Source organism: Vanellus vanellus (assembly GCF_965231255.1).
Source record: "Vanellus vanellus genome assembly, chromosome: 26".
NCBI classification, from domain to species: domain Eukaryota; kingdom Metazoa; phylum Chordata; class Aves; order Charadriiformes; family Charadriidae; genus Vanellus; species Vanellus vanellus.
In genome coordinates, this window is record NC_138931.1 from 5,730,804 (window position 1) to 5,745,384 (window position 14,581).

Sequence of the window (14,581 nt, forward strand, 5' to 3'; positions counted from 1 at the left end):
ATCAGCCACCTTTTGGGTATATATTTAAACAAAAAACTCAACAACAACAAAACACAATAAACAACAGCCTCAGATTTGCTGAAGGAACGTCTCAAGGGAAACCCAGAAATTTCTTTACAGTACTTCTGTTTTCAAGAGGTGGTGAGATGGAGGACAGAAAAAACCCGAAACCACCAGTATGCACCAGTATTCCCTAACTCCAAGCGTGGCAGAGCAGGGCGGAAGGTTCCCAGCTCCACACAACTCCACCTGACCTGGCCTCAGCAAGTCGCTATTTGCCAGCAACTGGGCTGTGCGAGCCAACGCAGCCTCCCCGCTTCCAAGAATTCTCCCTCCCCTCCCCAGGGCTTTAAGACCTCAGCCCAAGCTTCTCCCTCTCCCTTCCAGGCAATCCCCACGCCGAGCACATCCAGTGGAACTTTTGGCGCATCTCTCGTAACTGGGGATATTTTGGAGGGGAACTGAATTCGGGGAGGGGAAAGGAAACATGGAGCCGGCGGGAACTCCTATTTGCGGATGCTTCGCTAGCCAGCTCCCGGCTCTCCGGGTTTCTCCATCCATCCTCCCCTTACGCTGCTGGGGCTTAACAGTCAGCAGCGAGTCAGCCCCGGCCTGTGCAATCTCCTGCTTTGTTTAAGCAGCTTTCATGTGCATCTTTAATATGCCTGTTGCGTTCCTTCAATGCTTATTATTTGGACATGGGACAAAGCTATGTACTGGAGGTGGTGTCAGGTTTTTCCCCCCCAAACTAGACTGAATTCTATTTTTGGCTGCAGAAGCTCTCCTGGGCGCGACTCCAGTGAGTTAGGAGGAGCTACGCCTGATCCTTCCCTCTCTTCACGTGGCAGTACCCGCAGTACTTTCTCTGCAAGTACACATCAGAAAGCGGGCAGGGCACAAACCTGCTCTGCATACGACCGGTCCTGATCTCACCAACCCACCCATTGCTCCAACTATTCCCCTGCAAACACCCAAAGACCTCAAAGCCACTCGTGGGAGAACCCCAAAGGCAAAATATGTCCTTTACCCTCAGCACAAGGCCCCAGCTGACATGATAAGGAACAAACTCTCTCGGGAAATGGCCACCGTGAGGCTTTTACGAGACTTGGCCCAGTGATACTGGAGTCAATGGGGACTTTTTTCCATAAATGTTAAGTCCTTAAAAATAAACCCACCAAATTTATTTTCTTGGGAGACATTCTGCAGCACCAACACCTGTTAGGAGAAAAGAATTACCGCACCGCAAAGATGCACCAGCGACTGAGAGACCCTCTAAGTGGGTATTTTGAAAGCCAGTCCGCACTTACAAGTAGCCTTTGAGGGCCAGAAATAGCAGCTCCAAGACAACTTACACAACCAGGCACTTTGCACAATCAAGACGGGAGGTTTCACTCTTATCTTTGTCTTGTATTAGTGAAAAGAGAGGGGAGCAAAGTCTGCTTTGTTTCTGCCCAGCTGCCAGCCCGGGCGATTCTTCCTCCGAACACTATATTGGGATTCACTACGTCAAGGACTGAACAAGCAACAAGTTGTCATCTTTCTGTTTGGGAATAGGGTAGAAAGCACAATATTTTCAAAGTAGAGCAAACGTTACCAAAGGAGTGTGAATGGATTTTGTTTAGGTTCATCCTTAATCAGCAGGAAAGCAAAAGGCAGAATTTACAAACACAGAGTCAAGTTCTCCGCTAGTAGAAATCAGTCCGACCGGATTGCAGCCACTGCTGAATTACAGCAGATGAGGTATGCAGATCAGGACATCTAGTGAGTTGATTGCATAATAATTTCTTCCATAAGGCCTATTTTTAATACTGTAAAAATGCACAGCTCTCTCCTTCACAACACCATAAGCAAATTTCTGGGTCCTACGCTTTGGCATAAACCGGACAGGAAATACGCATGTAAAACTGAAAGCTTTGCCCGATTATTCCATTTGCCAAACCACAGCAATAGTAACAGCCTGACAGATTGCTTTGCTGAACTTCACGCATCTGAGAGTTTGCAAGACAAGCGACCGAAGGCACCGTGAGTCCTTCCACCGACTCCTCCAGGCTCCAGCACCAGCCCCCGGGCAGAAACACGTCCACGTCTTACGTGCCGCAGCGAGCAAAGAAACACACGTGCGATGCCACGGCTCTGCGCACATCAGCGCTGCACAAACCTGGTACCAGACGCCGCCTGCTCGGCTCTCACTCCACGCGCACGTAACCTATGAACGCGCACGACAGAATCGCTCTGGAGCCAGTGCTGCCGGGTTCGCCGTCACTGCCGAGCAGCGGGAATACACAACCTCGCTCTCTTCCCCAAGCCCCCGCTGAGAGGAAAGGAGTCGCAATAACCCTTTAACCTGTGGAATCCCTTCCTTTCCAGAGCACTAGCAAGTCCTGCTTGACTTGCTCTGTAATTAATAAACCTTTTAATTCATCTCGTAATGCATTTCCCCAGCCAGGATCAGAAAATATGGAATATTACTGGTTTGGAAAAGCATCTAAAAAATAAATGGGGGGGATGGGGGACAGCGAGAGGAGGAAAGTAAGAAGCAACTGAAAAGGATATGAAGATCCTGAGAGCCAGGCGTTCCGACTAACTAACATAACTTAAAATGGTTCAACTATATATCACTGCAAATAGAGTTCTGACCAAAAAATAATAATATTTTTTTATATATATATATATATTGCTATGTCATTCATTTCAACTACGAGGTTCGAGGTCCTGTGCGAGGCGGTCCTGCGGGAAGCGCACCTCCCAGCTCACAGCAGATTAAGGCTTTTGCTTTCCCGCTTTGGAAGGGAAGGGCGCTGAAGCAAACGGATCGCCGCCGGGCAGCTCTGTAGTCCTGGAAGACAGAGGGACAACAGAGACAGATCCTGCTATCGCCTGTCTGTTGGTCTGAGAAACCACTTTGTAAGCAGCTATGGGCTTGACTTCGAGACCCTGCCCATCTTCGGGACTGTAGTGACGGGAATATTTTGACAAGGATTGCGGACGGAAAGGCTGGTTCACCACAGAGCCCAGCGCCGCCTCCTGGGGCAGCGCGTGTCCTCCTTGGTTTCTCTCGCTGGCAGTGCCAGCCTGCTCTTGCAGCACCCCTTTGGAAGGGATGTTCTCCTGGGTCTCCACGGCTCTTACGGAGGAGGGATGAAGATTGCTTGGCTGAGTAAACCCGGCAGAGGGATACGGAGATCTCGCCGAGGCTGCGGACCCACGCATCGCCGAATCCAGACTTGGGAACAGCGGGTTAGCTCTGGGTTGGACATCGCCTCCTTGACTTAGGAAAACGGGTGCTGCGAACGGTTCCTTAGACATACTATGGGAAGTCAACTCTTCCACGCTTTTCTTTTTAGTGAAAGGGGCCCTCAGAAATACATCTGCTTCTTCCGGATGTCTGTGAGCCACGTTGCCCTTGGAGATAAAAGGAGCTTTGGTAAAGACATCCACCTCATCAGGCACTTTTCTCGAGCTTCGGAAAGGAGCCGTGGCAAAAACATCTGGCTCGTTAAAAACCTCCCCGGTGTGTGACTGGAAGGCAGGGAACAGCGTCTCCCCTGTTCTACTCTGGGAAGAATGGGAGTGGGGATCTTCTTTGGAGGCCTCCTGTCTTTCCCTGGGCGCAGACTGCAGGAACCCCGCACACAGCTTGCAGGTTTCCTCCTCCTCTTCCGAGTCCATCAGTAAAGGCCTGGACCCGCTGCAATCCAAAATATCTCCTTCGTGGTCTGTGCCCTCTCCTTCGCTGCTGTAGAAGGAGCTGTTGCTTGAAGGACCATCTCTCGTTAAATAGTCTGACTCCGAGTTGTGCTGTGTTTTCAGTATCTCAGGCTGAGCCTTGTACAAAGCAAGTCCATCGTTGCCAGAAGGTCCTTTGGAGAGTTCAAGAGCTACAACTGGGAACAGGGCCGGATCCCTCTGCAGACCTAAAAATGCAAGAGAAGAGTGTTACTCAACAAACTCCATCTCCTTAGTCATAAGAATGAAAGGTACGTCTTACACAAGAAATGTCATGCTGTTCAGATTTAAACCACCACCACGCATGGAAAATGGGAAGGAGAGGGAGGGCAAATAAAAGGAAATAAAAATGCCAGGGGAGGTATTCACAACACACAAACCGACACACAACTCAGCACCGCCTCACAGCTCGGGGACACCACAAGTACCAGTTTGGAGAAAAGAGATGGAAGATGTTTGACACACAAATGGGCACCCCCAGCACTCTCTCGGCACCATTCCACAAGGTTTGCTCTGCCACCCACCACCACCACCACCACCACGGGAGAGGCTTTCACGTTGTAACACCGCTGCCTGGAGTGAGGCTCCAGCAAACAGACAGCTTTTGTCATTTCATTCCGCACTGTCGCTTATCGCCTGCCCTACAAGCAGACAGAGAGCTTGGCACAGCCTCGATTTCTGTGAGCCATCCCACGGATACGTGGGATTACACTGTGGCATGTAAAATACACAGGGATGCCCTACAATCTGCTGAAATAACAGACGCGTTTCAAAGAATGAAGGTCGGCCTATAGCTTTTCATGGATCCTGGTAACTATAGCAGCATTCTTTTAAACCACTGCAAGACAAATGATTTTAAACGCTCCATACCATGACTTCAAATCAAGTTTCTAACATAATTGTAACGATCTGGCTTGCTTCTGCGTTAGCGTAACAAGACAGTGCGGGGAGAGGCTTGCTCTTCTGCTCTTCTCCAGTTACAAGAGCTCAAGATAGGGTTGGTTTTGCCTTACAACACAGACAGAACAGAAGATATCTTACCTTCAAAGAACTACTGGCAGCTTAGGAGTATGTCATTGGGCTCATGTTAGCAAGAGGATAGGAAAAAGGCACGTGAAAACTAAGCAGTACGAATTGCAGGAAGAACGAGGAGGGTAAGGAGGTGGTTTGGTATCCTCTGAGCGATGGCCATGCGAGGTATTAACCAACCCCCCCCATCACGACAAAATAGCCTCATCGCGGCCAAACTCTGCCCAGGTTTGCACACCCAGCGCAGCGCGCAAGGCACCGCTTCTTGGTCGAGTCTGTAGACGTATACGAGTTAACCCGCTCTCAGGCACAATTAAAGACACAGCAGTCATTCATTAGGCATCAAAATCGGTATTTATTGTGAAACTATTCATTAGGTACATTACACTGCTAAACAACGACAGTGTAGATATGTGAACATTTTATAAGTCGCTCTACAAAAATACTCTCTCTCTCTGCTGAAGCCTGCGTTGTCAGCACTGGCTTAACCTTAGATGCCAATCTCAGATTACAGGAACGGTACGACTACGGCGGTGGTTTCTTCCAGGAGGGTGGTTATACATTTACCAGGTATTATTGTGAGATTTTGGGAATACGGGCTGAAGCAGAACAAGACCGGTTGCCACATCACGCAAATGCCTCTGAATTACCCCGTCCTCGCTGCAATACAGCGTACAGGAGAACAAGGAAAGGAAAAAGGCATTTATCACGGTGAACATTATGCCAACACAAACCAACGACCCACTTTTCACGAGAACAGAGCAAACAAGTCATTTGCTCAGAATTTCCTTTTTAAAGAGTTACTTGCGTTAGCAGGCGTCTATGTTCATGTAAGCGATGACGTTTAAGACACAGTAAGAGAAGGGTTGACAGGACATAAGCCCGCTTGCTTAGGACAGGAGCAGCATGCTTCTCTGACCTTGGAGGTGCTGTGCGATAGGCAGAATGCTCTGTTTTCAGGAAAAATTACTTTTTCCCATGCTTTCTTGCTCTCTCTACCCACCATAAGCAAGAAGGGCACCAAATACGCTTGGAAGAAGTTTTCTCTCTCGCTAAGGGATGTACGGGAGTTACGAATGACTCTGGGAGGGGAAAAGGGAAGCGATGCTTCAGTAGGAACTCGTTCCAGCCTTCAGTTAAGAGCTGGTTTCACTCCGAGCTGCGAGGGAACACAGCGAGCAGGGAAGGGCCCTGGTAATTTGAAAACAACAGAAAGGGGCACAGCGCTATTAAACTGCAGTGGGTTACCTGAGACACTGGGGGGATTTACTGACAAGAGAGGAGCACCATCTACACTCCCAGGTTCTATTTTTCTGGTGTTGAAGGAGAAAGACCCGGCTTCAGACACCATCCTGCAATAACTAATCTCAGGCACCTTTTCTTTGCCACGTTCTTGGGTTCCCTCAGTTTGTTCCTTTAGCAGAAAGCAAGGGGACAGTCCCAGGAGGAGCTATGGCAGCAGCACCACAAGGAAGACGACATCACGGCAGCATTTTCCTTTAGTAACATCTGGCTGCATGTCTAACCAGAGAGCGTCTTAGACATCTCCTCTGACAGTTGTTAATCTCATATGTTAAAAAAGGTCTGAGCTATGCTTAGCCACTGAAACACGCAATCAAACGAAAAAACCCCAAAGCCCTTTGTGTGTGAAGGTCAGGTTAGAGCTAACGAGACGAGGTCAGTGCATTCCCATAAGCAGCCATAGCTTTGCAGGCGAACGTTTCAGAGGTGTGTGCTGCATCACTTGTAGGATGAAAGAGAATTTAAGTCCGCGCTTAAATTGAAGTGAAGCGCTCGAGGGACCGTTTCACATGAAAAGGCACAGCAGCTCTGTTCTGCCTTACAGTAAAGGAGAGAAAGGGTCACTCCACGAGCTGGTGACAGCACGAGGGCAAAGGACAAACCTCCTGAAACTAAGACAGTGTGGTTTTGTTTGAAGCCCTGCCCCTTTGCTGTGATGGCTCGGCTCCCGGTCACGCCAAGGGGACACTGTGCACGAGGCCTGGAAAGGTTCAGGCAGATGGTTTGCGTGAATCAACACACAGAGCACCCATAACCCCTCCTGCTAAAAGAGGGGCTTCTTTTGCAGAAGCAGCACTTCCCAACATCTGCCCGTGCCAGGATGGGCACCGTCAAGGGGCAGCTGCTCTTTTGTCGCCCCATCCTCCTCCGGACTGCCGCGAGCTGTGTTATTTCACAGGGAAGCATCCCTTATGCACGCTCAGGTTTTAACACACGCATCCTCCTAACAGCTGCCAGCATTACAGCATAAAATCTTTACAGAAGCTTGAGTTCATAGATAAGGTTTCTCCCTACCCCCGTACAACATTTGCGTAATTTTTTATTCCCAGGTGAGATATACGTACTAAAGAAACAACTCCTAAACTATACTCAGGCTCCTTTTCTGCATGGAGAACCTTCATAATAAAACCCGTTATCATTTGGTACCCCAGGAACACACCCTGCGCGTGTTCAGATGGGAACCTGAAGAAGACACCGTTTACCCCTGAGGTACAGCACTGACCCATGGAGTTCCCCCATCTTTTAAGGAAAACAGGGCACTGAAGTGGCAAAGTACCAAAATAACTGTTAGGAAAGCTATAAAAGATTTCCTTTCCCTATTACAGGGGGCTGGGAGGAAGCAGAGCAGCCACCAAGACGATGATCTCGTTTCTGGAGCAGAGCCCAAAACAAGAACGTCAGTGGAGACAAAGGCATTCCTCCACTCTAAAGCTGCTCCTCCGCCAAATAACTCTCCTGATGTCACAGAGCCGAAGTCAGAAAGGTCTCAACATGTGGTAACTGGTAGCTAAGGATCACCACAATTACTAGTATGTGAGATTACTGGTTTGGCATGTCAAAAGGGTCAGAAGACTTCTTACTCCTTCATTCTTGAACCAGTGGAGTTTTTCCGTGTGTTCTGATTCCTAGAAGCAATATCGTTAAACACCAACACAGAACTACCCCCACGTCGTGCTGGAGGGAGGAGTATCGAAGCAGAACATCAAAGGTCAACATCACCACCACTGTGCTGCTGTACAACAATCCGGACAGCAGAATTAAGCGTTTCTGCCCAAAGTCACCACACCGTGGCAGAGCTGGGAGCAGATCCAGGCTTCTTCGGAGCCAGGAGATAAGGAATTTCATGTTCCGGTTTTGGCACGCTTGTACAGCCATTTGCACCATACGCAGTGAGCGAGGGCAGGTGTTACACGCACCGCATTCCAGCAGTTCATGAACAAAACTGACCAACTGGAGACCACCAGCATCATTTGGTTTTCCCCTCACGCGTACTGCGCACAAGCCAGGGGTTACGTGCGCATGCCGTTTTTAAGAGGCAGTCTGTGACTATCTAAGAAAAACATAAAGCGAGTTTTCAGGGGTTAAACTCCCTCCTGCAGAGGGCAGGAGCATAAGTCACACATCAGCAACGTCCTTAAAACAACCCCAGCCACGCAACCCACCCTTCCTCCCAAGGAACAATGAGATGTGACGCTGCGCGTGGAGCCTGCGCTCCGGTGCGTAGGCACGGCCGTCCCCAGAGCACAGCTGCTTTCAATTACAGAAACAGAAAATAAATACAAAGAAAACCTTCCCCCTCCACCCAAGTCTCCGTTTCTGCCAGAGCGCTGCAGTTTTCACGGGCAGTGCCCACACACCTCAGCAAAGAGAAGTCACGGGAAAACTCCTCTCACCCGACTGTTGGTAATGGAGCTGCCCGATGAGCCTCATTCATCAGAACACTCCCTCACCTCAATTCACACCTCCCCCACATCCGTGTCAGCTACTCCCCAACTCTGACCGATTCCCAGAAGAGTTCTTAAACTAGAAAACATATTGGCTAAAAAGAAAATAACTTCCCACAGCCATGCACACGCTTCAGACGCTGGAGCAGCATGCTCTGTGCTCGAGGACATTTTCTGTAGGCAGAGGCCCACGTGCTCCACATTTCATGTTTGCTTGGATACCCCAAAACCTGCTGAACTCTGCCTTTGGTCTGAATCGCAGCTGAACTTCCATTGTGATAATTTTTTTTATTATTTTTAATTGATTTTTAAATAAGGTGATTTTGGAAAGTTGCTGGAGGCAATAACCTGCGAGTGTTCAGGCTGCAGAATGCCACCATCACCCATTTACAAGAAGCCCCCTCTAAAGATAATTGTGCTCTACACAGAGATCCACTCAAGCTGCCGCGTGCTTGTGGCAAACGGGCTGTGCGAGGAGGACACAGAAGGTCTGCCACAAAAGCCATCCCTGCTAAGATTCTTCCACCCATCTCTCGAGATTTCTCCAGCAGGCTGCGCAGCGCCTGCAGCCCTGGCCAAGTCCTTCATCCTTGGCCAAGTCCCAAGGAACCCCGTGAAGACTTGGACAGCCCCAATTCAGGAAGCTGCACCTTCTGGTTTTGGAACAGATGCTCCCAACACAGTGGATATTGTCTGAATTGCGGGTGCGACACTTGTGCTCATCTGGTTAAAAGACGAACTGGGGAGATTTCCAAAGGCAGCTCAAAACCCAAACCCCCTCAGAGAGAGAAAGAACCAGCATCTGAGTTCCCACTATTCCTTTTAACATCTCGCCACCCCAAAGCCAGAGTTTATTCTTGCAGCCAAAGCACAAACTTGACTTGAAAGGAAATTGCTGAGTGTACTGTGGTTGCATTTGTAGTATCCTATCAGGAGGATCCATCAAAATAGTCAATGCCAAGAACACTACTGCAAGCTCCAGCCTGTTTGGGCAGAACAGCTCCTCTGCCATCCCGCCGTGACCAAACAGCACGTACCGGGCAGAGAGAAGAACCACCCTGCTGTCATTCTGCTGACTGTAGGTTTGTGTTCTCTTACTTAACACCACCTGAGCCTACGACCCTTAAAAGGGACAGAAACATCTCCCATGGCTTCAAACAAGGCTCCGACCATCGCTATACGAGAGAATCACTCTTTGGGTACCAAACATCCCCCATGCAGACAGTGGATGAAAGTTCAATTTGTTCCTTCACAGCAGCAGATTTCACACAAACTCCTCATTTTTGACACTAACCTAATGCCTGTAGGACAATCAAATTTTTTTTGGAAGCTTAAAATTAATCCCAAATATCCACTCATTTCATCTCTCTTGCATTTTCCATTCATTCTGCAAACAAGTGGCAAGTATTTTCTGATGAAGGAGGTCTGGATAATAGGCATCTCTAAAAATGTATGCTTCCATTGTATCGTATTTCCCACCCAGATCCACGAATAGCTACTTGAAAAAGCAATAAAATAAACATTCACATCTGCTTATTTAATAGCATTATTAACAACCCAGTGCATTTATAATTTTTTTCCAGAACCCTTGAACAAGTGCCATTAGATTTAAAATCTTAAACATTCTTTAAAAGTACTTTAATTCACAGAAATCTTTGTTTCTAATATACAGTAGATGGTTACTTTTTAAAATCCATTCTCTTTTCATATAATCTCAGTATCTGACTATACAATAACTTTCTATCTATAGCGTCTTCATGTTTTCCAGTCCAGCTCGCCTGTGCTTTAGGAATATAAAACAAAAAAATAATAAAGTTCTATCCACAATTTTACTAAGGTCATTTCCATAGTTCTCATGTAAAGCTTCTCTTGGAAAGTGCAGTATACACATGTAATGATACAACACACTTAAGCAATACTTTTATTATTAAGTGTAGATTTTAAAAGAAGAGTAATGTAGAGCAGACACAATCGATGGTAGTTCTATTTACAGAATTTGTTAAACTAAGTGTTGGGGTGGGGGAATAGCGGAGAGACCGGAGATAGGAAAGGAGGAGTCACGAACTTGGATTTCTTTCCTTCTCAGCGAGAGGTCAGTACATACACATTTCAGTCGTTCATACTTTCGCACGTGGGGAACTGCACTTTTACTAATACAGCTACATACACATACACAAGGTTAGCAGTAAGCTATTAATTATTCCACTACAGAGGAAGAGTCCTTCTGTTCAGAAAGAGCTTTCAAATACAAGATAGAAATTCCGGACTTCATGACCATAAGCCAATGAAAACAAGTGTAGCGTATCCAGCTAGTTGACAAACTAAGCATGGGAAGGGAAAAAGAAAAGGTAAAACCCATCACGTTGTAGCAGCACTTATTTCAACCCATCTGAACCAAGCGCGTGCCTGTTCCACAAAGACTGACGAGTGGAATAAAGCCCACAGTAATCTTTGTCTGCTCAAACAAATGGTTCCATACTTAACTGGTTTGCACTATATGCAGTTACAAGAGAAAACGGGGAACCGAGAACAGATACCAGATGCTTGACTAAAACCAGGATTAAAAATAGACAAACAACCGTAGGACAATTTGTTTCATACACAATTTACAGTAGGCTGGGGGGGGAATTTTCTTTTTTCCAGTCAAACACAGAAAAGAAGTCACAGAAAATACATCTGCTGCTGCCACAATGCCCTTTTCATCCAAAAAAAGGTCAACAAAATGCTAGTCACAGCCATACTCACATGTATTTGGTTCAAAACCTTGTTATATTTCACTTAGGGTCATTTTTGCAGCTTTAACAATCTGGTTTGGTTTTTTTTTCTTTTTTTTTTTTCTCTTTTGTCTTTTCCCCCCCTCCCCCAAGGAAGCGCAGTTCATTCACAAGCAGGATTGTTAAGTAGCAAACCATTAGCTGGGGGCAGTCCGGAAAACTCTCTTCATACGCACCATCACCAGAGGTACTAGGCAAAGACTGCTTCAGAGGAACTCGGTGCTTTCTCCTCCTCTGAAGCATATCCTGGCAATTTAGACACATCAGCTCCCCTAACCTGTACGCTGCAGGAGAGGGACATCCCTACCGATTTCACCCGTCCCCTTCCTCCTGCCCATTCATCAGAAAACAGGAACGAAATGAAAACCAAACCCAAAAGACACAAACGCAAAGATTGGAACACAGTTGTTCACGCACTACTCTAAGGAGAAAGGAGTCCGTGGTACGCAGGGGTCATACATCAGCTACGATTATCTAATTCATTTACAGTTAGGCTTTCCATGGTGCTATGAGTACATCTCAGCAGGGCGGCTAAGGACGGTGCTCCCTTGAGACGCGGGCTAGCAAAGACAGGTGCAGAAGGAACCACAACGGGTATTTACCAGCTTTAGAGAGGACTACCTGGAGAACCGAGACAGAATCTTTCCCAGGGCATGGGAAGACAGGGAGAAAAGTGGGTGACTGTCTCCTGTTGGCAGATTTGGTTTTTCTTTTAATTTAAGGGGGTGGGGGGGGAAAGACCCAAAGAACCACAACTGAAGGTAACTCTTCTGGAAATGAAAACGGAGGATTAGGTACGTTACAGAAACTGCGTCTGCTACTGTGTCACTGCTACAGGTCTATGAGCTGATCCACCAGCAGTAAAGACCTGGCTATGTTGGGAAGACTGGACTCAGAGCTTCCACTGTTGTTTCTAGAATGCCCACCTGAAAGTGCGAGAGATAGGAATTCAGTATTGAACAGGACACACACACACGACAGTTTCAGATGTTCAAGAGCAAGCAAGCAAAAAAAGTCAAAGCAAAACAGAAAATTTGCTCAAGCTCTTCTCATTACTTGCATCCCAACAGCAACAACATTCCCCTGCTTGCTCTCCCACCCTCTCCCCACCCCCCGCCCCCACTCGCCAGACCTGCATGGAAAAACATCACAGCATCCAACAAGTCTCTACAACCCAGTTCTTTTTCCCAGGTTTCCCATCCAAGATGCGGATTTCTGTCCTTACTGAAGGATCTATAAAGCAATTACAAGAACTCCCACCACCTATAGAAAGGACTGTTCAAAGTTTTGACTCTTGAGAATGAGTTGCTGTTTTAAGAGCATCTTTGAGTTGCCAACTACCTCAAGGGGAGCTGAGCTATCATGTGGCTTTCTATAATTGGGGCTTTGATACTGAAGGAAAGATGCTCCTCTTTATTCAAGGTAGCCTATCTTGGCCCAGCTTTGGTAGAAATTTGTCTCTGGCTTTCAGCAGGAGCAGAGTTGCTAACGGCTGAGAGCTTTTCCTAATGACTGTCAGCCTTTGCAAGCTAGCATTAGAAGCAGAGCCGGGGTACAGCACATTCCGGCTGTAAACAAAAATGGGAGTTAGGGAAGTCAAAAAGTTCCACCAAACTAAAAAAGAAAAAAACAAAACAAAACAACCCCCCCCAAAAAAGGGAGCCCTAAATTATGTTTTTAGACCTATGCCAGCATATTGGAAAATCTAATCAAAACTCTTCCCCGGCGTGACTGCAGAGAGAAGACCTGTTTGACTGACCAGGCTGCAAAACGCTTTCTGTCCCTACAAGAGCTACAAAATGCAGCGCTATTACTTCTTTTAAGGAAACAGTGTGGCTTCTTAGACTCAACCCTACGTAAGGCCCCACGTTAATGTGATCTAGGTGACAGGAATGCTGTAAAAGGAGAAACTTCCCAGTCTCTGTCCTAAGGATTCTGACTGCTTCAAGTTCTTCAAAGGAGGTGGGTACCGTCTACCGAACTTCTCACGCTCGGTTCCCACAAGCACCTTTGAAAGACATGAGTTGGAAGGGAATAAACTCACTTTCAGCAGGAGTTTCAGAGTTATAAAGGATTATCACCATCACCTCCCTTCCTTGCACCTCATGCCGAGTTCACTTAAAAGTCAAAGGACTTCCTTCCATTGCCTTCTACGCTAAATAAGAATGTTGGAGAACGCAGTTCTCCATTGCACTTCAGCCACAGCGGTGTTTGTGCACTCTGCCTGGCAGACCAGTAGAAACTACTTCATGGGACCCAAAGAGGCTTGTATGTCTGTTATCTTTTTGGACAAGCAATCTTCTCACAAAGAGAATTTAGAGAAATTTCAAGGGCGGTGTAAATCAGAGAAAGACTAAGCTCACCAAATACTACAAGGACAATATCTTCTAGTTTATGATTTGAATTACTTCACATGTGCTACAGCACCACTGCCCCAGAACTCCTCCTTTTTTCCTTCCCTTTTTCACCCCCGAATCCTGGCTTACCTTGTGAATTTTTGGATATCAACACTGGAATTGGGTCAAACTCATCTTCTGTCACTTTTTCAGAGCCCTCAGGAGCATCAAAGCCTGATATCAGGTTAGTATCTTCTGCAGCATGAAGGAGAAACAGCAAAAAGGAAAAGAAGCAAAGATAGCAGAGAAGGCTGGTTAGAATTGCTACAAAAGCGTTAGAACCTCTTTACGTTTTCAGAGACGGGGTTTAGAAGCAGGAGTTTCATTCAAAAGGTGAAATAAAGTTGGTAAGTCTTTGGTAAAGAAGGTAAGAAGTAAGAGAGCCAATTAAATACAAAAGCGGAGGGGTTGTGTGGAAACAAACCTAAGAGCAAGCCAAGTCATGAGAACCAGAATCAAATTCGGCCGATCTGAAGGCTTAACCACTGGCACAGTTCAAAGCTGTGGTAAAAGCCTGGGGCTTAAAGTTCCCGAGGAGAAGGTATTCTTTGTCATCATCCAGTGGCTGTCAGGCATTAGCACAGTTTGAGAGCACAATCTGGCTCTCCAGTTACCCGCTCTCACGCACAGGGAGAAGAAAAGGGCTGAGAAAAAAAAAACCAAAAAAAAAAAAAAAAACACACACACAGAAGAAATTCCAGTCATCTCCGTGAGACAAAACCCCTGAGCTTTCACCTACGGTGATAAAACAAGAAGTGCAATATGAAGTCAGATTTCCAAGGAGTTTAAACGCCTGAAGATGTAACCGGATACAGAGAGAGTTGTTTTTTTTTTAAAGGCCCCAGAGCAGTTCTGGCACATAATTCCATTGATTTCAAACCACGTCAACTGCAGTTTGACACTTTCAACA

General features: G+C 46.8%; 1 protein-coding gene across 1 annotated transcript in view; it reads right to left on the minus strand.

The window, feature by feature from the left end:
* Window positions 1-2,624: 2,624 nt before the first annotated feature.
* Window positions 2,625-14,581, minus strand: part of AAK1 (AP2 associated kinase 1) — an 81,525-nt gene continuing 69,568 nt past the window's right edge. The window contains exons 21-22 of the mRNA XM_082495831.1: window positions 13,762-13,866; window positions 2,625-3,914 (exon numbers count right to left, since the gene is read on the minus strand). Of these exons, the coding sequence (XP_082351957.1) occupies window positions 2,761-3,914; window positions 13,762-13,866 (1,259 nt within the window). The 3' untranslated portion in view covers window positions 2,625-2,760. The remainder of the gene's footprint in view (window positions 3,915-13,761; window positions 13,867-14,581) is intronic.